Source organism: Eschrichtius robustus, chromosome 4 (assembly GCF_028021215.1).
Source record: "Eschrichtius robustus isolate mEscRob2 chromosome 4, mEscRob2.pri, whole genome shotgun sequence".
NCBI classification, from domain to species: Eukaryota; Metazoa; Chordata; class Mammalia; order Artiodactyla; family Eschrichtiidae; genus Eschrichtius; species Eschrichtius robustus.
In genome coordinates, this window is record NC_090827.1 from 62,395,160 (window position 1) to 62,419,954 (window position 24,795).

Below are 24,795 nucleotides of genomic sequence, written 5' to 3' on the forward strand. Positions count from 1 at the left end.
CACCTACAGCAAGGATTTTAGTAATAGCAGTTTCTAGGGTAACAGGGTAAGGAGTAGAACAGCACAGATCACTTGTATAATTTGTGTTGGGCAGTTGAGGGTGGCTTGTAGCTGACTTTAGTATTGTGGTAATAAATGTATTGCTATTAAGTTAAATATAACTTTTCAAAATATTGTAATTTTATTTTCAGGGAATAATAAAATATTTTTAAGTAATCTTATAAACTTTTGCTTTAGGACATCTAGAGATGGTGCGATTTCTTTTGGAAGCAGGCGCAGATCAAGAGCATAAAACAGATGAAATGCACACTGCTTTAATGGAGGCTTGCATGGTAAGATTGGTGAAATACATACATGAAATATATTTATATATTAGGTAGAGACAGAGCCAGTGTATAGTGAGTGCCATTTCCTTGGGTTGAAAGATTCTGTTTATCATGACTTGTGGATCAGAACCTCAGCTATCTGAGTTATAAGAGCCAGTTGTGCAATATTAACTTCTATCAGAGGTGCTTTCTGAAGCTTTGTAGCACTACCTTCATTTTCTGGTTTTATGTAATTGGCACAAAAAGTGACTTTTTAAAAGATTGATCAAGGATATTAAAAATGAGAACATAATCCACAGAGTATGCACATAATACTACTAAGTAAAACATGTTCATCAAACCCGTAATGTAAAGTTTATGAAAAATTTGAAATTAAAATATTATTTGCATTACATAATTCTTCCTCTGTCATTCTCCTTTCCCAAAGATCCCTTTCCAAAGATTCTCCCTTCCCAAAGATCCTCTATCGTGGTCTTTTCTCAGCCCTGAATTCCTTTTTTCAAGAACTTTTTTTTAAATTTGTACTTGAGAATGCGTAATAATAGTACTCTAAACTTTTGTATCTCAGTCTATGACTTGTGGCACAGAAATGAATCAGAATAACATTATAGACAGATTTATGAGAAAAACACACCAAAGATAAAACAGACCCAAAATTAATTTTAAGTTTCTTGTCTCAACTTCCCTTCAGAGAATTATTGAAAGGATGTTAAATTTTAATTACTAATTTAAAAAAAAATTAAGTAGCCATTTAAGACTTGAGTTATTTTTTGTTTTTCTTATTGCCATACCAGTGTTTGCTTTAGTAAATTATTCTTTTGATTAAACAAGTTTTCTGGGAGTGTTTTGAGTTCCCCATCTGTTAAAATAATATCCTTCTCTAGGGTTGTTGTGAGGATTAAATGACATAATGTGTGTAAGGAACTTAAAACATCCTTGCCACCCCCATTAGAGAAACAAACTGTATGTAGATTAAAAAATTAAAGTGGAATATTCTGTAGACCTACTCTGCATGCAATGGAAGTGTTATAAGTAAATGAAAGATACTAGTAGGGGCCATACGTTTGGAGACTTGCTAAGAGACTGAGGTTTTAAACTGGACTTTAAAGGAAATGTAGGAGTTGACTCCTTATGGAGGGAGAAAATTCTGAGCTAAAGGAACAGCAAAGTAACCACAGTGATAAGACTTTAAAGTTGTGTAATATGGCAAGTACCAAGGCAAAAATGGGCATGACATGTTCAAAAGAAGTTGAAATGTCTGTGAGGTAATACAGAAGGAAAAATTGTATCAAAGGAAGAAGGAATGGAAAAGTGAGCCTTGGGGTTGCCAATATTTAGGGAAACTGAGAAAGGGAGACCGGTAAAGAAGACGGAAGATATTAAGAGAGAACTTCTTTCTCTTTTTCTTAATTTTCACTGGCATTTGATTGTCGAACAACAAAGGAATTACCATATACATATTGTGTTCCCTTTTCCCTAACACATCATGCTCAATTCCCCCACTCCTCTAAAAAGTATTGGATTTTTCTTTTTCTACCTAGCCAAAACTTTGCTTATCCTTAAGGTTTCTATGAAAATCCTACTTTCCCTTTCTAAACTTTATCCTTTTAGCATTTAAGCTTATACTATGCAGTGTTGATGTTATCTCACAGTAATCTCTTATTTTATGTGCTTACTGGTTTTTTTTTTTTCTGACGGTTAATAAGCTTTTTGACTGAAGGTATTTTTCTACATATTTTATATCCTCAATTGCTATTTACTACTAGAGTAAACTGTAGATATGTCTTAATTAATGCTTGCTTACTCACCTGTTAAATGTAGATTTATTAGTTCTTATTTGAATTGAGATCAGCAAACTTCATTGTATAGCAATTGAGAAGTATTTTTAAAGATTTTTTAATGGTACTGATTCAGTTTTTTTAATTGCATTGTAATCAGGATGGCCACGTTGAAGTAGCTAGGTTACTTCTTGACAGTGGTGCCCAAGTGAACATGCCTGCTGATTCATTTGAATCACCATTGACTTTGGCTGCATGTGGTGGGCACGTGGAACTTGCGGCTTTACTTATTGAAAGAGGAGCTAGCCTGGAAGAGGTCAATGATGAAGGTTATACACCATTGATGGAAGCTGCTCGTGAAGGACATGAAGAAATGGTGGCATTACTTTTAGGCCAAGGTAACCAATACCAATCAAGACACTAACGCATAAATGTGTAAAATGTAAGATTATGATTTTATAAAATTGAATTTATTTCATTTTTCTAGTAGATTTGTAATGAGTTGCTATCACAAAAATTAAAGATGAAATATTTTCTTTGAAAACAGCTCTCATACTGTACTAAATAAAATCAGATGGACTTCTTTAGTATTTAAGAGCTTTCAGAGCCATTTTGTGCTGTGTGAATAAAAATAGAGAGAAGTGAGGGTGGGATAGGGTTGTAGGTTATGTGGGGGCATGTATGAGATTCAGCATTTCTGCAGCTAATATATTGAGAGAATGCCTCTTAGGGCAGAATACCTATTAATAAATATTTGATGTTTCTAGTGTTTCATAAAGTACACTATGGGAAATCTTGCCATAAGGGCTAACTTGATGAGAATGCAAGAATGCATGTATAAGAATCTGTCAAGGAGCTCAGTACACAGTGGGCCTCTCTTTTGGGGAAAGTGAAACAGTTACTTGACTGTATTAAGATACCTTAAGTTTAGAAGTAATCTCACATCTCTATCCATATTGGTAGCCTGGTTTTATATCTCTTTTAGTAGTAAAGGTTTTGTTTGTACAAATTTAAGAGGAATGGCACATGTTTTAAAAACCTTTTACTGAGAGGTAATATTGACTAGAATTTTAAAAGCGTAGTTTTCGGAGCAGACTTCTTAGGTTCGAATCACAAATCCACTGCTTGCCGATTTTGTAACTTTAGGCAAGTTTCTAACCTTCTGTGCCTCAATTTTGTTGTCTGTAGGGTTGTTGTGAGAGTTTATAGATGTGTATAAAGCTTTTCGAACACTGTTTGTCATATAGTGCCTGTTAAGTGTTAACTGTGGTGATGGTGGTAGTAGTGATGATGATAATGTTGTTGTGACCTTGGGCAAGTTAGTTAATCTCAATTTCCATAGCTGTAAAAATGGAGCTAACAAAAATATGTAAAATGCTTTAAATATTGCCTGACAAATAACAGCATATTAAATATTATCTATTATCATTTTCATCAACATCTTTATCATCATTATTTTGAATCTTTATAACGAGGGAATGTGGTTTATTTTCTCAGGCCTTAAATCACATGACTTGTACCTTCTGGCTGAATAAATCTTATTCCAGCAGTGTACATCAAATATGGACTGGTGGATGTGGTTTTGATAGTTTTCTTTATTTTTAACTGCCTCCTAGAATAGGGGAGAGGTACTTCATCATTTAGTAAATTAATATAAATGTTCATTTTTGAAGTATAGTTTACTAGGAAATAATCATGTTTTGCTTATCTCTGGAATAAGTTAATGACTTTCTTTAAATAATTAGAATCTTTATTTTAGGAGCAAATATCAATGCACAGACAGAAGAAACTCAAGAAACTGCCTTGACTTTGGCTTGCTGTGGAGGCTTTCTGGAAGTGGCAGACTTTCTAATTAAGGCAGGAGCTGATATAGAACTAGGGTGTTCTACCCCTTTAATGGAAGCTGCTCAAGAGGGTCATTTGGAGTTAGTTAAATACTTATTAGCTGCAGGTAGGCATTTTTGCATTTGGGAGTTTTTTTACATGATTTATTTAAGTAAAAATATTACAATGCAAATAGCTTTTTTTTGATGTATGATGCACTGAATGTGTATAGAAAAATAATGTGATAAATTTTTTAGTGTATTCTGAATAAATAATTTACCTTACTGCTGTTTGAAATATCTGCAGTTTTAATTTTAAGCAGTAATCTATTTCTAATTTTTTTTCTTTTTTGCTTTTAAAGATGCTGACAATATTCTCTATTTCTAGAAATGGATAAGGCTGTTTTGTCTAATTTGAGGAGATATGGCTTATCTAGAAGAAATTTCAGTATCCACATTTGTGTCTTATGATTCTTTTATTAAGGCTGTGTATCTAACACTACTGCAGGAGCTAATGTTCATGCAACAACAGCAACAGGGGATACAGCACTAACATACGCCTGTGAAAATGGTCATACCGATGTAGCAGATGTCTTACTTCAGGCAGGAGCAGATCTGGTAAGCTATGTCACTTTCTAAATCTTAATATTTAAAGCTAGGAGAAGAAATTAATTGAAAGGAGATTATAGACAAAAGGTATTTCTTTACTTCTAATTTTATGTTGGCCTTTTTGCCATTCTTTTATCTCATTTAGTCATATTTTTTTCCTATGCTGTTTGGTGTCCATTCTTATTTTCCTTGTTAGCAGGACTATCCAGTCTACTACCCCTTTTCCCCTACAAAAAAGGGAAAATTTTGTGTTTGATATGTTAATAATTAATCGTAATAATTAATACAAATTTTCTCTTAAGTACTTAGCTATTTTTAGAAGCTTTTCTGATTTGTCATAAAAAGGCAAATATGGCTTACAGGTGGCATTTCACTGTCGTTTAGGAAATAAATTGTACCTATACCATTCAAAGCATTATTAAATAAAGGAGTTAAAAAGATAAGTATTCAGTAAATAATATTTTTCCCTCAAATAACTTTTTATTTAGTGAGAAGGGTGAAATACTGAGGTCATTTTTAAAAATATTTATTTATTTATTTAGGGCCATGTTGGGTCTTCGTTGCTGTGCACGGGCTTTCTCTAGTTGTGGTGGCTTCTCTTGTTGTGGAGCATGGGCTCTAGGTGCATGGGCTTCAGTAGTTGTGGCACTCAGGCTCAGTAGTTGTGGCGCACGGGCTTAGTTGCTCCACGGCATTGGGGATCTTCCCAGACCAGGGCTCGAACCCGTGTCCCCTGCATTGGCAGGCAGATTCTTAACCACTACACCACCAGGGAAGTCCCTACTGAGGTCATTTTAAGGTAGATTACAAAAAGATGTCATAGGGAAAGGACAGACAGTAAAAAAGCTCAGAAGAGGTGAAGACGTCATCTAAGATGTTATGTTTGGGGCTGGGTAAGGTTTAGAAAGGTAGATACTGTGCTCTTGTTACAAAAGAGATACTCCAGTTGGAAGAAATAGTATGAGTACAGCCTGAGAGGTAGGGAAGAATAAAGCAATTGTGTGTGGGGAAAATAGTCATTCTTCCAGTTTAGCCTGTGAGGGAGTAAGAAAGGTAGGTTTTAGTTAAAACATAAGCACCCGTGTGTTCATGGGGCTGAGATTAATAAGTAAATGTGTTTTCCTGTAGAAGTTCATAGTTTATGACAGAACCTCACATGCAGGCAGAAACAGGCTCCTCAATTAACTGGTTTCTTAACTTAAAATTTACTTAACTTCTCTTTCCTCATTTATGAAAGGAGAGGGTTAAATTAGATTACTGTTGTGGCCTCCTTCAACTCTGTCTGTGTTGGTACAACTCTTGGAGAACTTATGACGCACATTATATTCTAGCTAGTCATGCGCATATTCCTCTTACTAGGTTTTGAGCTTCTTCAGCTTAGGAACTAAATTTCCAGTGTTTACTACAGTGACTGTGAAACATACAGCAATGTAATCTTGCTTAGTGAATTGCAATTAAAACAACTTAGTGTATGACTTAAGAGAAAAATCATCAGATGTAAGTGTAAAAAATATTGACATATAAAATGCTTTATAAAAGGTGTTTTTTTCTCAAACCTTTATACCGTAAGATCTGAAAATTTTTCCTATGCTGATATTCTGAATTGCAAAAATGCAGCTGGTTCTCCATCCTTTTGAAAGCCAGAAATCTCTAGTAATATCTTATAATTGATGGTATTAAATATCACTAGCCTTGTTATTTTTATGTACAGTAAAATAGAGATAATGGGAAGTCTGTAAAGGCAGAGAGTGATATACTTAGAGAAACTCATACACGTAGGATACAAACTTATGAAAAGAAAATCACTTGTAGTGGATTAGGATAATGTTGATAATGTTGATTGTTTGGAGAGGGCTGTGCTAGAGTGCCATTCATTGTTCAAGTTCCACAGTCCTTTTTGTAGAGAGAAGGAAAAATTACCCAGATGGATTTAGATGAGGGTGTAACAATCACATGAATATAACCCCAGTTCTTAATTTATCTATATTTCCATAGAACATGTTTCTAATTTGAGATTGTTTAAATTAAAGAATGTATTCCTTGATTTACTTCAAAGCATGTTATTTAATATATTTAGATTCTGAAATTTGTTCAGTTCTCTTCCTTTTGATTTTCATGAAAAAGAATAATTGTTCATTAGAAATTAAATATCAAGTAAGTCTGTGCTTTTTAAACAGGAGCATGAATCTGAAGGTGGAAGAACTCCTTTAATGAAAGCTGCAAGAGCTGGTCATGTTTGTACCGTTCAGTTCCTAATTAGTAAAGGTAGGTTTGTGTAAGGCAGTAATTTTTTTCCACAGGTATCTATCCCCTGCCCTTGGGTATTAAGAGATTTACAGGTAAAGGACATTTTGGAGGTGTCACGTGGTAGAGGGATGCTACTGAGATTTTTGTGAGTGGGTAGTTGATAAACATCCTGCAACACATAGAACCATTCCAAACTGTGAAGAGTTCTGATACCGAATACCACCCTTGTTAAAAAACATTTCAATACAGAAAAATTTCTCTATGTAAAAAACTTTGAGGGTTTAGATACCTTGAAGTCTTTTCTGTTCATGTAATAATATATCTTGAAACCTGGATTTTTATGTTGTTTCTGCCACTGATTAATTTGAGGGCAAGTCACTTTTCTTCTTTTATTTCCTTGGGCCTAAGTTTCCTTCTTTGTAAAATATAGAGAGGTGGTCATAAATATAGCACCCCCCAAAAAAATCAAAATTGAAATGGAACAAATATGCCAAAAATGCATTTTCATTCATGGTCATTTATTCTACTTTGAATACCAAAATCCTTAATAACAAAAGTAGCATATTATTACTTCCTTTAAGTTACTTTTTAGGTATTCACTGTATAAGTTCAAGTTGAAAGTTTTTCATGAACTTAAGTATAGAAGATTAGAGATTTCATTATATTCTTAAGTATAGGAGATTAAAGATTTTATTTTTGATTCAACATTAGTAAAAGTGAGACTGTGTAGACCATATACAATTAAAAAGGCAACATATGCCATTTCCTTCTTACCAAAAATACTAAAGTTTGAAATCATTTGTAGGTAGAGAAAATAAATCAGAAATAACTTACTGGTCAAATTATTTTAGGCAATTTGAACACTTCCTTGTGTTATACGTTTATAAATAAGACATAGTATTCTCAAGAATGAAATTATTTTCAGTTATCATCTTCTCTCTTCTTTGGTTAATTTTAATGAATCTGATTCCAGTTTCTTCCTGGTATTTTACTTCCATTTCCCACATGCATAGCACAGTGCTCCAAATCAGGGATGAATTCATATTAAGGGGAAAATGTACCTGTTTTCATTCTCAGATATTTCCCAATGAAAAAAGATTATACTACTATTACTTACTATTTTTTGTTAATTCCTTCCATATTTGGCCCATAGAGGGCAGTGTGGTTTATTTTTTATTGGTTTTTAGTCATCTTTCCCACTGAAGATACTAAAATGTAGATAAAATTTTATATTTTACTTTTTTAAAACAGTGATTATATTAGGAATATATACTTTTATCATTATCTTTTAATGGTACATACTGAAACATTTATGGATGAAATTATATCATGTTTGTCTGGGATTTGTTTTAGAATAATTCAAGATGGGAGAGGAGAATGGATGTAGGTATATGTGAAATGAGATTGGCCATGTTTATAATCATTGAAGCTGGGTAATGGGTATGTGGGGCTTCAGTATACTGTTCTCTCTACTCTTCGATTTTGAAGTTTACCATAATTTAAGAAACAACACTCTATTAACATGATTTTTCATGCCTTGTCTGTTTTAGGAGCAAATGTGAATAGAACCACAGCTAACAATGACCATACTGTACTGTCCCTGGCTTGTGCAGGGGGTCATCTGGCAGTGGTGGAACTACTTTTGGCTCATGGGGCAGATCCTACTCACCGTTTAAAAGTATGTAACTCAAATGTTTCAGGTAGCATTGTGAATTAATCTTCACTCTTGAGCATAACAAATTATTATCTATAAGTTCCACTTGTATTGGCATTCTAAATGTGTTCATTTTCTTCTGTCTTTAGAGGAAAGTGTTCTTTACTAAACCTAAAACTTTAATGTGTCTGGGGCCTGTTGGCTATATCTTCCTTATGTTTCTGTAAATTAACTTTAAAAAAAAATTTTTCCCCTTCCGTATTCACTCTTTTAGGATGGCTCAACTATGTTGATAGAAGCAGCAAAAGGTGGTCATACAAGCGTTGTTTGCTATCTTTTGGACTATCCTAATAACTTGCTTTCAGCCCCTCCACCAGATGTCACTCAGTTAACGCCCCCATCCCACGATTTAAATAGGGTAAGCTTCTAAACTAAAGCATTTTATGTTATATCATCTTTTTCCCTTTTTCGGTCATAGTTCAAGATTAAACTAGATTGTTTTTTGTTATAATATGTAGTTCTTTTTATAGATAACATACTTGATATGGTTAATGAACATCTGGTGTAATATTCAGATTCTAGATTGATATGATTTTGCTTTGCTTTCTTACTGTGGCCAGAATAATCTTTTGATTTCAAAGTTCATTAAAAAAATGTCATGGAGGAAATTCCCTGGTGTCCAGTGGTTGGGACTCAGCGCTTTCACTGCTGGGTCCTGGGTTCAATTCTTGGTCGGGGAACTAAGATCCCATCCCGCAAGCTGTGCGGCATGGCCGAAAAAAAAAGTCATGGAAAATAATTTGATACCAGCACATTTTAAGTAAATATGTCACCTGAGATTGATATGAAAAAATATTTTGAATGGATCTTTGTAACTTATTCTTCATTTAAAGCAAATTATATAATGGAAGGTGTAGGAAAAGCAGATATATAATCAGTTTCATTTGTCTTAGGCTCCTCGTGTACCGGTTCAAGCACTGCCCATGGTTGTCCCACCTCAGGAGCCTGACAAACCACCTGCCAATGTTGCCACTACTCTTCCCATCAGGAATAAAGGTCAGTTATACTTCTAAAGACTTACAAGTTGTCCAAGTAAAAATGATAAGATTGCAAAAAAAACCAAAAACTAGCCATTTAAAATTATTATTCCACAAAAAATGAATTTTACTAGGTCGGCATAATTGAAGATTTTTTTTTTTAACAATGAAAAAACCATGTTATTGGGAGAGAACATAGTTAAGAACACTAATTTGTGCTGGAATCAGAAGTATTAGCAGTAGAAATTCAGATGCTCATCTTTGATGCAATTCTGATTATCCATGATTTCCTCTAATAACTAGTCATTTCTATTCATGTTAAAATGTTAGGCTGCGTATAATTGGGTGACATTTTTGTAAATTACTAAAATTTCTGTAGTGATATGAGGCATAAGATTAATAAGCTAGATCAAAATTAAATTTTATTTTACAATAACTGGTTTTAATGTAGATTTTATATCTGGAATACCTTTTCTCAACCAAGAATTCAAAGTTACTTCAGATATGGTTGTTTGTTGCTCTAGAACTCTGAGGTCCATATTTGATTTGTGGAAGTTACATCATGCATGTTCATAAGTTATGTCCCAAAAGATTACAGCTACCAGTTTGAATCAGTTTTTCCTTTTAGAAAGTTTTACCTGAGGAACCAATGTCTTTTTAATTTTTTGGTTTTTGGCTACCGATATTATTTTACCAACAAGAATACTAAGTATTTCCACCAGTTCTTTTCAATCACCACTACCAATCTAGAGCCTTGGCACCTTTTTCAGTAGGTATAGCAAGGAAATGATTGCTATACCGATAGCCAGATATGTTTATTCACCTGGCTGTCAGAAGATACAGTGGATGTCATAGTTCAGCATCTTTTCTTCCAGGGAAACTGAATCCCAGTTCTCTACTGGCCAGGTAGCTTTGTGAATATGTGAATTTCTATCTTAACCTTTATCAGTCTTGAAGATGGTAGGCCCCAACAAAGACATATATTTTAGTTGGATTTTAATTTCCTGGTACTTCTCAGTGGTTTGAGTACTCTTTGTGTGTATGTGTGTGTGTTTAAAAGGCACAGACTATTAAATGTAGAAAAATCTTGACTTAGAGGTTTAAGTTTTCCCTACATCTTAATAATTTAGCATTATTTTTCTGTTCTTATGATAAGTTTTTACATCTTTATGACCAGATGAGGTATCTATCTACACATAGCCTTAGATTTTACTTTAATTGTACCACTTAGATATCACAAACCTGCATCCCTCTATTGTCTAATTTTAACCATGTGATATTTTTAAAATTCTGAAATTAATTTCCCAAAGATTACTCTATGCACATAAAATACATACATTTTATATTTATGATAAAGAAGGTGGATTTGTTTTTAACTCCTTAACAGTGCATTTTCACCTTCTATGGATATAATAACTTGGTGCATAACTGTTGGCACTAAACCTCCCAACAGTAACTCTGTAATGAGGATGCCATTCATGTGCACTTCTGAGGGGGTTTCTTTTTCACACAGCTGCTTCTAAACAAAAGTCCAGCAGCCATTTGCCAGCAAACAGCCAGGATGTACAGGGTTACATCACCAATCAGTCTCCAGAGAGCATTGTAGAAGAGGCTCAGGGAAAGTTAACAGAACTGGAACAGAGGATAAAAGAAGCCATAGAAAAGAATGCACAGCTGCAGTCCTTGGAACTGGCTCATGCTGACCAACTTACCAAGGAGAAGATCGAGGAGCTGAACAAAACAAGGGAGGAACAAATTCAGAAGAAACAAAAGATTTTGGAGGAACTACAGAAAGTAGAACGAGAATTACAACTGAAAACTCAGCAGCAGCTAAAAAAGCAGTATCTAGAGGTTAAAGCTCAAAGAATTCAACTTCAGCAGCAGCAGCAACAGTCTTGCCAACATCTGGGACTGCTAACTCCTGTTGGGGTTGGAGAACAGCTTTCCGAGGGAGACTATGCACGGTTACAGCAAGTGGATCCCGTTTTGCTTAAAGATGAACCCCAGCAAACTGCTGCTCAGATGGGTTTTGCACCAGTCCAGCCTCTGGCCATGCCTCAAGCTTTGCCTCTGGCGGCAGGTCCCTTGCCTCCAGGGTCCATCGCAAATCTTACAGAACTGCAAGGAGTGATAGTTGGACAGCCAGTACTGGGCCAAGCACAGTTGGCAGGGCTGGGGCAAGGAATTCTGACAGAAACACAACAAGGGTTAATGGTAGCCAGCCCTGCTCAGACCCTCAATGACACGCTGGATGACATCATGGCAGGTGGGTTATATTGTTATGAGCAGGTATCAAATATGATTTGCTTAAGGCGAGTAAGAGTGTGCCAGAATTTTTTGCCGTTACCCAACTTGAGAACTATTTCTGGACTCTTGAACCATGTATATCTTTAGAAATATTAGTTCAATCTCAGACGTTCTCAGATGGATACAGGTCAAATTAAAGATTAGCTCATTCAATGCAAGTGGCTGAAACTTTCTGACTTAGGTGGGTAGGCTGGGAATCTAGGGTTTTCAGTAGTCAGGTTGATGTTTGATTTTTTGTTTTGTTTTGTTTTTGTTTTTTTCCCTTTAAGTTCAGAATACTGATAGAATTTTGGCTTTTTTGCTTCTGTATTCACACCAATAAACCGGGAAATTGATAGAAGTTGAAGTGCAAAACTAGTAGGATATATCAGAAGGCTTATTTGTGAACAGAAATACTTTATATTGTAATGGGTCAGACTTCAAACCTGATGGATATTTAAAAAAAACAAAAAACGTAAATACTTTTACAACAATAATAAAGTACCAAACCAAATAAGGTTTGATTATACTGTATGTCAGTGATTTATCCCCTGTGAATGTTAATGTGTAGTTTCTTTCTAATTGTATTATGAGAAGGTGTGGTCCCCTGATAGTATCATAAATGATATATCTTTAAATGGGTAGGCAGAGAAAGTTTTTTCCATTTTAATTAGTTTCATTGGCAAAAAGAAATACTTTAGGGGTTGTTTTGATGGTTCTAGTTTTGGGAACTTAGCTTTTGTGAGTTCTGTAACAAAGTAGTAGAATGAGATTTTACAGGATTATAAGTCATAAGAATACTGTACTGAAAAGAATAATTTTCTTCATTTAAAAAAAAAGTAAAGAAAAAAAAAACCAGAAAAAGAAGGAACAAGGGAAAACAAAGGGAGTAAATAGGTGAATTTTGATAATTTTCATCTGCTCTCTTCCCCCCTTTTAATTCTTTGGTCTATACTTAAAGGTGGATTGAATTTTCTCTTATTTTGAAACTATGTTTAAGTAGCATTATATATTATGATGAGATTATACATAATTTAACTTTAATCTTTTAAAAGAATAAAAGAAAATGAAATTGTATAGTGTTGAGATATTTAGCTAACATTCAGAAACTAAGAAACCAGCTAATGAGACAGATTTTGTACTTAGAAATTGCTCTAAAGTTTCCCAGTCCTCTTTTAGTATCACCTCAACAATAGTATGTGGAATGAAAGTCTCTGCTAATCTTAGAGGGTACAGTAACTACATCGGAAAAAATGCTATTAATTGTTAGTAAGAACTATAAAGCTTCTTATATTAAGAAGTATACATTTTTCCGATAGATTTGAAAGTTACTACTAATCACCATTAGTGGGTTATAATAATTGGGAATGTAATTTTAAAAACAATAGATATCTTATGAAAATTGAAGCACAGTAGCTCCAAATGCCAAATTTGATATTACTTTCATGGCCATTAATCTAGATCATAATGGTGTTCTTTATATTATGTCAATTGAACTACCAAAGAATGTGTAGAATTAAGTGTTATTTATTCAGTTAAATGAAGAATGGACATTCCATACCAATGAATATTTAAAAAATTTTGATATGCTATCAGAATTTACCTGATGTTCTTGGGCATAGTTATCAATAATGATTTGCCAGTTGTATAATTTTTATGCTGATCAGAATTATCGGAGGTTTGTAAAGTAGTTTTTCTGTTGATTTGTTTACCAAACAAAAACAATTAAATTCTCCCTATGTGTTCCAGGTGTTTTCATATAAAATTATTTTTTAAAGCTTATAACTGTTTAGGAAATATGACAGATACTTGTCATATTATAAAAATACTTTACCTGTTTATTCTCATTTATATGGGGAGAGGAGAGATGGCCAGAAGAAAGAACAGGATTAAAAACATCCAACTACCTCCCTGCAACCCATTCCTGCATCATGCATGTGTACGTGCACAAACATACACATATACACTCACTTCCACAGCCTTTTAACTTCTTCTATGGTAGTACTTGTTATTTCAGTTGACTAATGACCATTTCCATTTCTTTCTTTGGGTTTTTTAATATCTTACAACTTCATTAGGCTCAGTCTTGCTTCTCTCCTTCAGCATAATCTCTGTTCTTTATTCCTTAGTCCCCATTTATTAGACTGCTTTTATAAGATTCAGTCTCTTTTTCTCTAGTACTTGGCTGGTCAGAATCTTCTGTCTTCCTTGTTTTCTGTACTAGCCAAAGCAAAATCAGTTCCCTATTTAACCAGTCTTAACAACTTGCCTTTGCTGTGCTGTCAAGTTCCCTCTTTCCTTACCGGATGTTAAAACTTCTTTGAGCGTCTGGTTTTCCCTCTCTGAACTCTAACCCTAAAATGAAGTTCCACATGTAAAGATCTGGTCTGTACCATGGTTCCTTCAGGTACCTACATATTTACAATTGCTACTTTTAATTGTAGAGAATGGATGAGTGACAGGCAGCTATTTAGTTTTAGTAAACCAATTTCATAGGTACCCCAAGGGAATTAAATGAGGGATTTGATTTTTCCTATCTCCTTCTAGAAGAGGTGATAAGAACAACCAGTTTGACCAAAAATAAGAAAACTAGTAATGTTCTTTAAAAGAACTTATTCAAATTGAAATGTAAACTATAATTTAGTCATTTAACAATAAAGCGTAGATTTTTTTGTTCAGTATCATGAAATAAAATTCAGTTTTTCGGACAGATTGGTGTTCATTCCGTTTAAGCTAATTTTGTGTTTAGCATTTTCATTTGTGAAAATCAGTCTAATCAGAGGAGAATATGGAACCCATTTTAAGAGCCACAGATTTTATATGGTTTTGAAATTTATATCTAGAATGTGTAAATTTGAATTGTCTTGCTCTTTTTCTTAACATACAAAACTATCAATGTGGAGTAACAATATCAAGATCATTAGATGATTAACATACTAGTGTTGAATACATGCCCTTTTCTATTGATCTGGATCCCTAAGGATTCAAATAGTGTTGTTTTGTTTTGTTTTGTTTTGTTTTGTTTTGTTTTGTTTTGTTTCCTCCTTTGTTCTTCCTTTGGCTTTTAAGTGGACTTAAAAATGTATAATTATAGAATGTGTGTTGCTATAATGTATAGTGTATGTTTGTGCCTGAACTAAGGATTTCATGTAAAATAGATTTCTTAATTGACAATTGTGTTTATAATTGTTATGATAAGGTCTATTTCAGTTTTGTTCTTGGTAGGAGCATAACCTCTTTTGCCTGGTTTCAGATCCAGTTGTGAATCATGATTGTTTTCTGTCTGATGTAGTTGATAACTACGTTGGTAACATACATCCACACTACTGTTGATCATTCAAAGATTAATGCCCAGACTCTAGTGCTATAGCATTTTTAATAAGGGGGAAAAAGGATTGATGTTCACATGTCAACTCCAGAAGTGAGTTGATGAGGGAATAAAGTACCCTCAACTGCTACCACCTTTGGACTTCTCCCATCTCAAGTACTGACCTAATTAGCCCCTTCTTAATTTGCTTATTTTGGTGAAAATAATATCATGGCAAAATTATACTTAGAAGAACTAACAGTAGTCTATATTTGAAGGCTGATTGCATGCATTTATTTCTACCCTAATGTTTTAATTTTGTCCTCCTAAGTCAGTGTGATTGCTAGATTGATTGGTGAGCATTTTATGCCCTTCAGAATAATTCTGTATGTGAGAAACTGTTTCTGTGTGAGGATCAAATTTTTATATATATATGCTATTATACTGAGGGCCACCCCCTGTCTGCAGTTAATAAAAGAGTAGGAAGTATTTTAAATATTCAATAGCGAATGTCCCCAAACAGTGATATTACTTTCATTAGTTCTAGAAAATAAGGTGTGAAATTGGCAGGTAAAAGACACATTTTCTCCTTCTGAACTTGACTATTTTAACTTTTATTCCTTTTCTGATTAAGAAGATATAATGAGTAACCATTTGCATATATATTTAATTTTAATTCATAAAAATATTTTTGTTTTCAGGGTTATTTTGAATTAAGGTTTTGTGATTACATACCGAAAGAGGGGAATTTGTTTTTCATATGGTTTATTGTTTAGCAAATGGGTTACTCTCAATATATATTTAAATTTTGGTCTGTTGTCCAGTGTCAGAAATAACCAGGAAAATCAGTTATTAGTGCTATGGCAGTCTACCTGTAGATATTTTGTTTTTAAAGATATTTAAATATTTTCTGACAACTGTTTCTTGCTGTTACCTAACAACGTTTCATCCTCATTAAGTACAGTTATTTTGTTCAACAGCAGTCAGTGGAAGAGCATCTGCAATGTCAAACACTCCTACCCACAGTATTGCTGCTTCCATTTCCCAACCTCAGACTCCAACTCCAAGTCCTATCATCTCTCCTTCAGCCATGCTTCCTATCTACCCTGCCATTGATATTGATGCACAGGTAAGCTCCAAACTCAGGAGTGATAGTTTTTAACTGGAATTATATCATCATTAGAAACATTAATCAGTTATTTAAATCATCTTAGACTGCTTTGTCTCTGGGCAAAGACCTGAACCACAGTTATAAATTAGAATCCACATTTAAAGAAATAAAATGCCAAATACAGATTATTACTGATAATTATTGTGAAGATCTGGTTTCTGATGTCATCAAGTAATCTTTTTTTCTTAAACTTTAGTTTCAAAAGGGATGTAAAAAGAAAGAACTTATTTAAGATTATGTATTTTCTTCTAAACTTAAATTAGAAGATGTGTTTTAAAATTCATATTGGATTCCATTTATATAGCATATATACTCAGTTGCATTTATATTGTCTTTGAAAATTCTGATCTTGCTGACTGAAATATGTAGTAAGTCTATGTGTCTGTTTCTATAACACTGTTAAGTTTAAAAAAAAAGTTTTTTAAAAGAATTCGTTTACCATGAAATGTCAGAGCAAAGTGAGGTTGGAAAAGAGAAGGTAGCTTGTGTTTTGTCCTGAAGAAATGCCAAGCAGCCTAGCTTAGAAGACTGTTGAATGAGGTAAGGGTATATGGCTTTCTTCAGGACTGAGGAATGTTTGCAGTTTATTTAGTTTTGTGTTTTGATTAATGCCTGATGGAGAGACTAGTGTGAGGGTGGTGGTGTACATTATAAAACTTGCAGTTTTATAAATGATCACTTCTTTATAAGCATCAATTTTAGGGAGGGGGGATGGGGGGAGAGAGAGAGTGTGTGTGTGTGTGCGTGTGTGTGTATGTGTTTGTATTATTGCATCCTTAAGGGCCTGTACTATTAAGCTATTGAAATAAAGCCTCCTTTTCATTAAGATGTTTCTTGGTAATACTATGAAAAAGGAATTTCATTTCTGTTCTTACTTGCTTCCCTTATTTTATATGAGCTAACTTTTTTTTGAGCACCTAAAATAGTTAGGGGTTTTTTTTAAGGAATAACTTTATTCAATCTTCAGAGTACACATATAAGGTAGCTAATCTTAAACACCCATTTTCCTGATGAAGAAACCTAGGCTAAGAGAGAGATTAAGCAGAGATTAATGTAAGCATTTGGCTTACAATCACTTCATTTAACTAAGAAATGGTGGGGCTGGGAGTCAAACTTAGGTTGGTTTGACTTCAAAGGCACCCTTCCAAATACCATACTATAGAGCTTCATTTTGAGTCTCATAAAAAAAATTAGACATTCATTTGGTGAACCACAATAGTTTACATTTCATATTGATAGCATTATAGAATTGAATTGAACTTTTTATTGAATTTGCATTATTTTCCTCTAATCTGTTTTGCTCTGAGTCTGTTAATGTTTTAACCAGAAGTATATTTTCTAATTTTGTGGGATCAAGAATTGATCCATAAGCAAAAGTAAAACTTCACCAAAATATAAAGGGTTTCTTTCTTTCTTTTTTTTTTTTTTTTTTTAGTGCTTTGAAATAGAACAGCCACAGGGACTTCCCTGGTGGTCCAGTGGTTAAGACTCTGCACTTTCACCGCAGTGGGGCAGGTTCGATCCCTGGTTGGGGAACTAAGATCCCGCATGCTGCACGGTGCAGCCAAAATTAAATCAATCAATCAATCAGCTACAGAAAAGGTTCCATCAAGTATGATCATGATTTTATTGAATTTGAGATTATCGTGATAATGAAATTTTACCTGACTATACCACTCCACCAACCATAAATTAATTTCTGAGAAGTTACATATAAATACTTTTAAAAAGTAAATTTGAAAAAATGATGTACATTTTAAATGTAGTAGACATACTTATGTAAAAAGATTTGACTGTGGCTCCTTAAAAATCTGCTTCTTTATCCGGTCTTTACATTGAGGCTTTTCAGTTGGGTTAGCCTAATATGAGTTACAATACTTTTCATGGAGTTTACCATAATTGCATAGTTAGAAATTAGAAATTTCCTGTTTTGGAACACTTAATACAAAATAATTATTTGGAAATAATTGTTCACCATTTTTTCTTTAACCTTTAGTGTTAGTTTTTTTAACTTACTAGTTTTTATGATACCAAGAAGGTACTTAAAGTGATAAATACAAAGATTCTTTTATGCTTAATTCACCTGAAGTTTTTTCTAGGTTCTCAATACAAATTCCATGAGATTTTACGTAATGGATATTTTGGTTTATGTGTGACAATACTGTGCCATTACAGACAGGTGATATGATGAAAAAGTTAATACTAATATTCTTCCTCTATTTTGAAAGATTAAAAATCCTCTAATAATTGGATCTTTCATTTGTTTAGTTAACAAAACTTAACATGTACATTCTTAACTCTTTACAGATACTTACTTCTTTAAATTAATCTCTGTAACAATCCCATGAAGTGTAGGTACTGTTACTATTACCATTTTACAGGTAAGGAAAGAGGCCTTGCCTAACAGCCAATTTTTAGTGGAGCCAGCTTTCAAACAAACGAAAAAAAGACTCTGGGTCTAAAATCTAGAAAATGGGTCTGCCTAGATAGCAGAGGGTCATGTGTGTTTAATCTTTACATCTGTTTAGCATATTTCCTTGGCCATACGGCATATTTCCCGCAAATCTTCACTTAAGGAAGAACAAAAGAATTGTGATTTTTTTAATGCCTCAGTGTGTAAGTCTCTTTTTTATAATGCTAATGATTCTTGAAAAATGATCCTTTAGTTGATCATTATAGTAGGGAACTAATATTTTAAACAAGGATTAGCTGGAATCATATGTGTAATTTCTGGCCCTTAAAGAATGCTAACGGTAAGAGTTTGCATTCTTTATAACATTCCTCAAATCTTATGTTCTATAACTAGGAATCACCCTTGGTTTGTGTGCCACAGGCTCTCCACCTGTCATGTAATGGTTTTATTGAATTAAGTTTGTCTGGATACTATCAAAACTTTTAAGATTAATACTACACACTGTGCTGTTACCAAAATTTATTTTAGGAAACATCAATAAATGATAGTTTGAAGTAATTATTTGGGACTGTTTTACTATACATTCTGATAACATAGCTCTAATCTCTATTTTTATTTTGCTTGAGTGGTGTAATAAAACTTATACCTGGGTACTCTAGATATGGAAATTAGGAATCACATATAGATTTTTAAGAACTGTGGTTTTATATGAAACAATAAATCTGGTTGAAGTTTAGAGTTGAATCCCCTGAATTAATTAAATATTTTCTGTATTTTATAGTGTGAACTTTTTATTAACTCTACTAGCCACAAAAAGTGAGAAAGAATTAGTTGTTCTGTTCATAGGTTCTAAAACCTGTGTTCTGGCATGAACTGAACTTGTGTTCCAGTTCTGAACTGCTTGACATTTTATTCTCAAATTTCTAAAGGCTTTCCTTGAACTTGGAGTAGCTTATTCTAGCACATCTCATAAATGAGAAAAATAAATACCTCCTCATGTAATTTTGCCTTTTCTTCCTGTTTTTAATAATTAACATGTATCCATTATCTTTTTTTTTTTTTTTAAGATAGTAGTCGTCTTTTCTTTTTTAAATTTATTTATTTATCTATTTATTTTTGGCCGTGTTGGGTCTTCGTTTCTGTGCGAGGGCTTTCTCTAGTTGCGGCAAGCGGGGGCCACTCTTCATCGCGGTGCGCGGGCCTCTCACTGTCGTGGCCTCTCTTGTTGCGGAGCACAGGCTCCAGACGCGCAGGCTCAGTAGTTGTGGCTCATGGGCCCAGTTGTTCCGTGGCATGTGGGATCTTCCCAGACCAGGGCTCGAACCCGGGTCCCCTGCATTGGCAGGTGGATTCTCAACCACTGCGCCACCAGGGAAGCCCTCCGTTATCTTTTAAAGAAGGTAGATGTTAAATTTAACCTACATATCAAGACTGAAATTGTAGAGTATGTAAAATTATGTTTTACCTTTAATGGTATAAATATCATTGGTATTTCTCTTCTTCTGTTTTTGCAACGTGGAAAACAGTTTCACCACGATTTAATGAGAAATTAAGGAGACCAGGAAAAAACTCATTTAACTCATAATAGTAATATGAAATACTCTGCCATTAAAGCATTCTACTTTAAAATGCATGCATTCTACTTGTTTATATGAAGTGTTTTAAATAGGTTATTTACTATCTTACTGATTTTTCTCATTTATTGAATGCCCTAAAGTGCCATCCTTTTTAATCTTATATATGACCCCTAACATGGTTAGAGGATGAGATATTTGGGACTACGGAGGTCTAAAAATATTCAGCCCTTTAAATCCTAATAGTTTTCAAAGTAATTTATTTAATTACTTCAAATGAAATTAATAGATATACTTCCTTTTTTATAGTTCAGATATGTTTTTTTCACTTACATTCTAGCTCATTAAAAGTTGCCTTTTCCTTTAATATTGCATTTGTCTTATGATTCTTGCTTTTTTTTTTAATCTTGTAAAATTGAATAGTCATACTGGTAATTTACAGAATATTAATTTACATTGAATATAATTTTATCATTTTTTATAAGCCTGAATCATCATAACATGTTATGATACAGAATGATATACTTTATGATATTGTGAGCTAAATGGAAATTTTCTTTAGAATATAAACCTGGAAAGCTCTTAACAAAGCTCTGGGCATCTTTTTCCTTTCCAGGTTTCTCTTAGATATATGACCAAGAATGTGACTTGGTAACCAGTATAATAACATAACTTTAGTGTTACTTTGCCTTCTAGAAAGTCATCACCTACATTTCATTTCCTTGATTAGAAATATTCAAAACACCTGTTTTCTTTAATTCAAAACTACCTGTATCTTATCAGTAGTTAATTTTAACCCAAACTCCTACTTCAGTTAAATTGTTTCTTGATACATTGCAAATCAGGATATTTCTTACCATTTTGGGAATGTGTAGTATGTATTTGGGGGGAGGGTGGTGAAAGTCTCACTTCAGAATCTTTAAATTCTTTCATTATTGTTTTAAAAAGATTGTTGTAAAATATTAGTTGCTTTAATTTCACCTTGATGCAGAAATATAGTGAAGTTACCTTCTTTCAAGTTGCCCAGGGAATTTGACTAACCTCCCCCTCTTCTTCAGCTTTAAATATCTTTTCCTTCAACTCTCACATTGTTCCTGTTTCTCTCTTAGTTTCAACCTAAATTTGCCCTGTACAAGTAACCTGTAAACTCCTAGTGAGCAGAGACTATATTTACTTAACTTTGTCAGCCCTAGAGTATCTAGCAGAGTACTTTGAATATAAAAGGTGCTTAATAAATGCCAATTGAATTGATGTTTTATAATGTGGAAAAAACCCAAATTTTACTGATCCTCTAAAATTTTCCATGCTTACCTTTTACAGGTTTTGTTTGTCTCTTCATTCTCTATTACGATTGGCACCAGTTTCCTAAATTACTCTTTAACCCCTAGAAGGCTTCTAGAAACCTCATGAACTTCATCATAAAGTTGACTCTTCATCATAAAGATTATTCTTCTACTGATTGTCTATACGCTAACATAGAGAGCACATAATACAGACAGACTTAGCATTCTGTTCACCTCAGTCAGCTGTGCCTTAGGGCTGCTCTCTGATGTAAGAGGGTAAACAGCATTTTGTTATCCATGATCCTCTTGTTTTTTTTTTAACAGCAGTCTTTACCAGTTGTTAGCATGTGTGACCATCGGAAGGTTATTTCTCTGACCTTTGTCTCCTTTTCTCTGAAATCAGATGTAATAATTCCTTCCTTATAGACCTGAAATAAATATAATATTATATAACACAGTAAATATATATTTCATATATGTAATCCTTTGTTTTATTAGTGATAGTCTTTTATTCTATGACCCTTACAGCTACTGTCATTCATTCAACTTAACTATCATTTATTGTTTCCTAGGCAAGACATCACTAATAGGTAGAGAATGCAAACATAAATAAGACATGTTCATTACCTTCCAGGAATTTATAGTCCCCTGAGGGTGATAGACACATAAGTAATATTAACATAAGGAAGATTGGTGATAAATGCTGTAATAGAGGTGAATATGTAAAAGCGGGAAGTTGGCTTAGACAGAGCTATGCAATAAAAAAATAATGCAAGACTCATATAATTTTATGTTTTCTGGTAGCCACATTTAAAAAAGCAAAAAGAGGGACCTCCCTGGTGGCCCAGTGGTTAAGAATCGCCTGCCAATGCAGGAGACACAGGTTCGACCCCTGGTCCAGGAAGATCCCACATGCCGCGGATCATCGAAGCCCGTGTGCCACAACAACTGAGCCTGTGCTCTAGAGCCCGCGAGTCACAACTACTGAGCCGATGCACCACAACTGCTGAAGCCCGCGCACAGCAACGAAGAGTAGCTCCTGCTCACCGCAACTAGAGAAATCCCGCGCACAGCAATGAAGACCCAACGCAGCCATAATAAATAAATAAATTTATTTTAATAAAAAGCAAAAAGAAATAGGAATTAATTTAAAGAATATTTTATTTAACCTAATATATCCATAATATTGTTTAAACATGTAATCAAAACTAAAAAGTTACTAAGGTGTTTTTCATTTTTATTTCATACTAAAAGTCTACAAAATTCAGTGTGTATGTTACACTTACAGGTTAGAGTGGTCAGATCATCCTGGTTTTCCCAGGACTTTCCTGACTCTAGCACCAAAAGTCTCTCATCCCAGTAATCCCTTCCATCCTGGGCAAATCCAGATGGTTTGCCACCCTATTTAAAATATATCTCAACTTGGACTTCATTGGAAATACTTGTTTTGCATTTAGATTTGATTAAATGTACGGCTAAAAAGTAGATTTCATTACTCAATTTGCTCCAGACATACAGGAAAGGTTTCCAATAACCAAATCGAGTATCACATTTTAAATTTAAATTAATTAAAAGTAAATAAAATTTAGTTACTCAGTCACACTAGCCATATTTCAAGTACTAATAGCCACATGTAGCTAGTAGTTACCTTTTTTGTATAGCACAAGCTTAGAGTACTAAAAGCATGAGGACTTAGTTCACTAAATAAGTATTTAAACTATGGTAGAGTGTGACCACTGGTTAAATCTATTATTGGTCACTATCACTGGCATAAGTCAGAAGTAAACTGTATATAAACAGTGTCATGTCTCAATTATAATTGTGTTTGTCTTTCAAAATACATTGTATATTATATTTTTTTGTTCCTTTAAATTTTTAGGGGCTTTGTTCCTCGAATGCAGTTAAGTTACTTGGAAATAATTTTTTCATTTCAAGACTTGTTTTTCAGCTTTGTTAGATGGGTCCAGAGTAGCTAAGTTGGCCTAATGGCTGAGGATTTTTCTTGATATTCTGTGTGTTTTGAGGGTCTTTCTGCTCTGGCTGTGGGAACCAAACTATTCCCAGTTCTGTGTAAGCTCTTGGTGTTGTTCAGTCCCTTCTGGTAGTCTTTCCCCGGCCTCCAGTAATTTTTCTTACGCACGTGTGTTGATCAGAACTCAGCTGAAGACTCAAGGGGAGCCCTCTGCAGATCTCTGGAGTACTCTCTGTATGTAGTGCCTTCCTCTCCAGTAGTCTACCCCATGAATTCTAGCCACCTTCACTTCTCCAAACTCTCTTTTCAACTCAGGGAGAATGCCAGGCTCTGTTTGGGTACCCTCTTCCTGCACTTTAGCCTGGAAACTCTCCAGGCAATACAATAAGTTACTCATTTCTGTCCTCAGTGATCACTGTCATGTGTTGCCTGTCTAACTAACATCATTTCAAATAGTTTGTCTTTTTTTGTCATTTGGGATAGGAAGATAAATCTTGTCTATGCTACTCCATTTATGGGTAGAAGGGAAAGTGAGTCCACAGTAGTATTTCTTAAAGCATGTAGTTGAAAATAGCATATGTTGAAAATCATACTTTTTTTTCTTCTTGCTTGCTTTAACAATTGCCCATAAAGTTCAAATATTATTTGTAGTCTTTAAAAAAATCACAAGTTGACCATTAGTGGAAAAAAAAAAGAAACTTACTATCCAAATGTTTGATATAGTAGAATGGTATATGTGTGTGTGTGTGTGTGTGTGTATTTGGTATATGTACATATTATGTAATTGATGTTAATATTTTTAATTGTCTAATGAGCTAATCAACAATTTTTTACAGACTGAGAGTAATCATGACACGGCGCTAACGCTTGCCTGTGCTGGTGGTCATGAGGAACTGGTACAGACATTGCTAGAGAGAGGAGCTAGTATTGAGCACAGAGACAAGAAAGGTAAGGCCTACTTTTGTTAACTTTTCTTCTGAATTATTTGTGTTCTGTGACGAAATACCACTTGTAGCCCTATTTTGATGGAAAACAGCACTGTTTCTTTGCTTAGCTAAGAAGATCTTTATTTTACTCCAGGTTTTACTCCGCTCATCTTGGCTGCTACAGCTGGTCATGTTGGTGTTGTGGAAATATTGCTGGACAATGGTGCAGACATTGAAGCCCAGTCAGAAAGAACCAAGGACACACCACTATCTTTGGCTTGTTCTGGGGGAAGACAGGAGGTATTATTGTCCCCAAGTGTAATTTTTTTTCTCTCTCTGTTTAACAGATGTGCACTTCAATTTATATGATTTTGTGGTAACAGTGGACA

General features: G+C 34.0%; 1 protein-coding gene across 9 annotated transcripts in view; it reads left to right on the forward strand.

Moving 5' to 3' along the window:
• The window catches only part of ANKRD17 (ankyrin repeat domain 17), a 162,210-nt gene that overhangs the window by 88,825 nt on the left and 48,590 nt on the right, over positions 1 to 24,795 (forward strand). For 3 of the 9 annotated variants that reach the window (XM_068542828.1, XM_068542827.1, XM_068542832.1), the window contains 12 exons: positions 238 to 332; positions 2,265 to 2,502; positions 3,864 to 4,055; positions 4,412 to 4,545; positions 6,714 to 6,801; positions 8,334 to 8,461; positions 8,712 to 8,855; positions 9,391 to 9,493; positions 10,988 to 11,740; positions 16,048 to 16,196; positions 24,317 to 24,428; positions 24,561 to 24,706. In XM_068542828.1, the coding sequence (XP_068398929.1) occupies positions 238 to 332; positions 2,265 to 2,502; positions 3,864 to 4,055; positions 4,412 to 4,545; positions 6,714 to 6,801; positions 8,334 to 8,461; positions 8,712 to 8,855; positions 9,391 to 9,493; positions 10,988 to 11,740; positions 16,048 to 16,196; positions 24,317 to 24,428; positions 24,561 to 24,706 (2,282 nt within the window). The remainder of the gene's footprint in view (positions 1 to 237; positions 333 to 2,264; positions 2,503 to 3,863; positions 4,056 to 4,411; positions 4,546 to 6,713; positions 6,802 to 8,333; positions 8,462 to 8,711; positions 8,856 to 9,390; positions 9,494 to 10,987; positions 11,741 to 16,047; positions 16,197 to 24,316; positions 24,429 to 24,560; positions 24,707 to 24,795) is intronic. The other 6 variants (XM_068542829.1, XM_068542830.1, XM_068542831.1 and 3 more) reach the window with 6 other exon arrangements.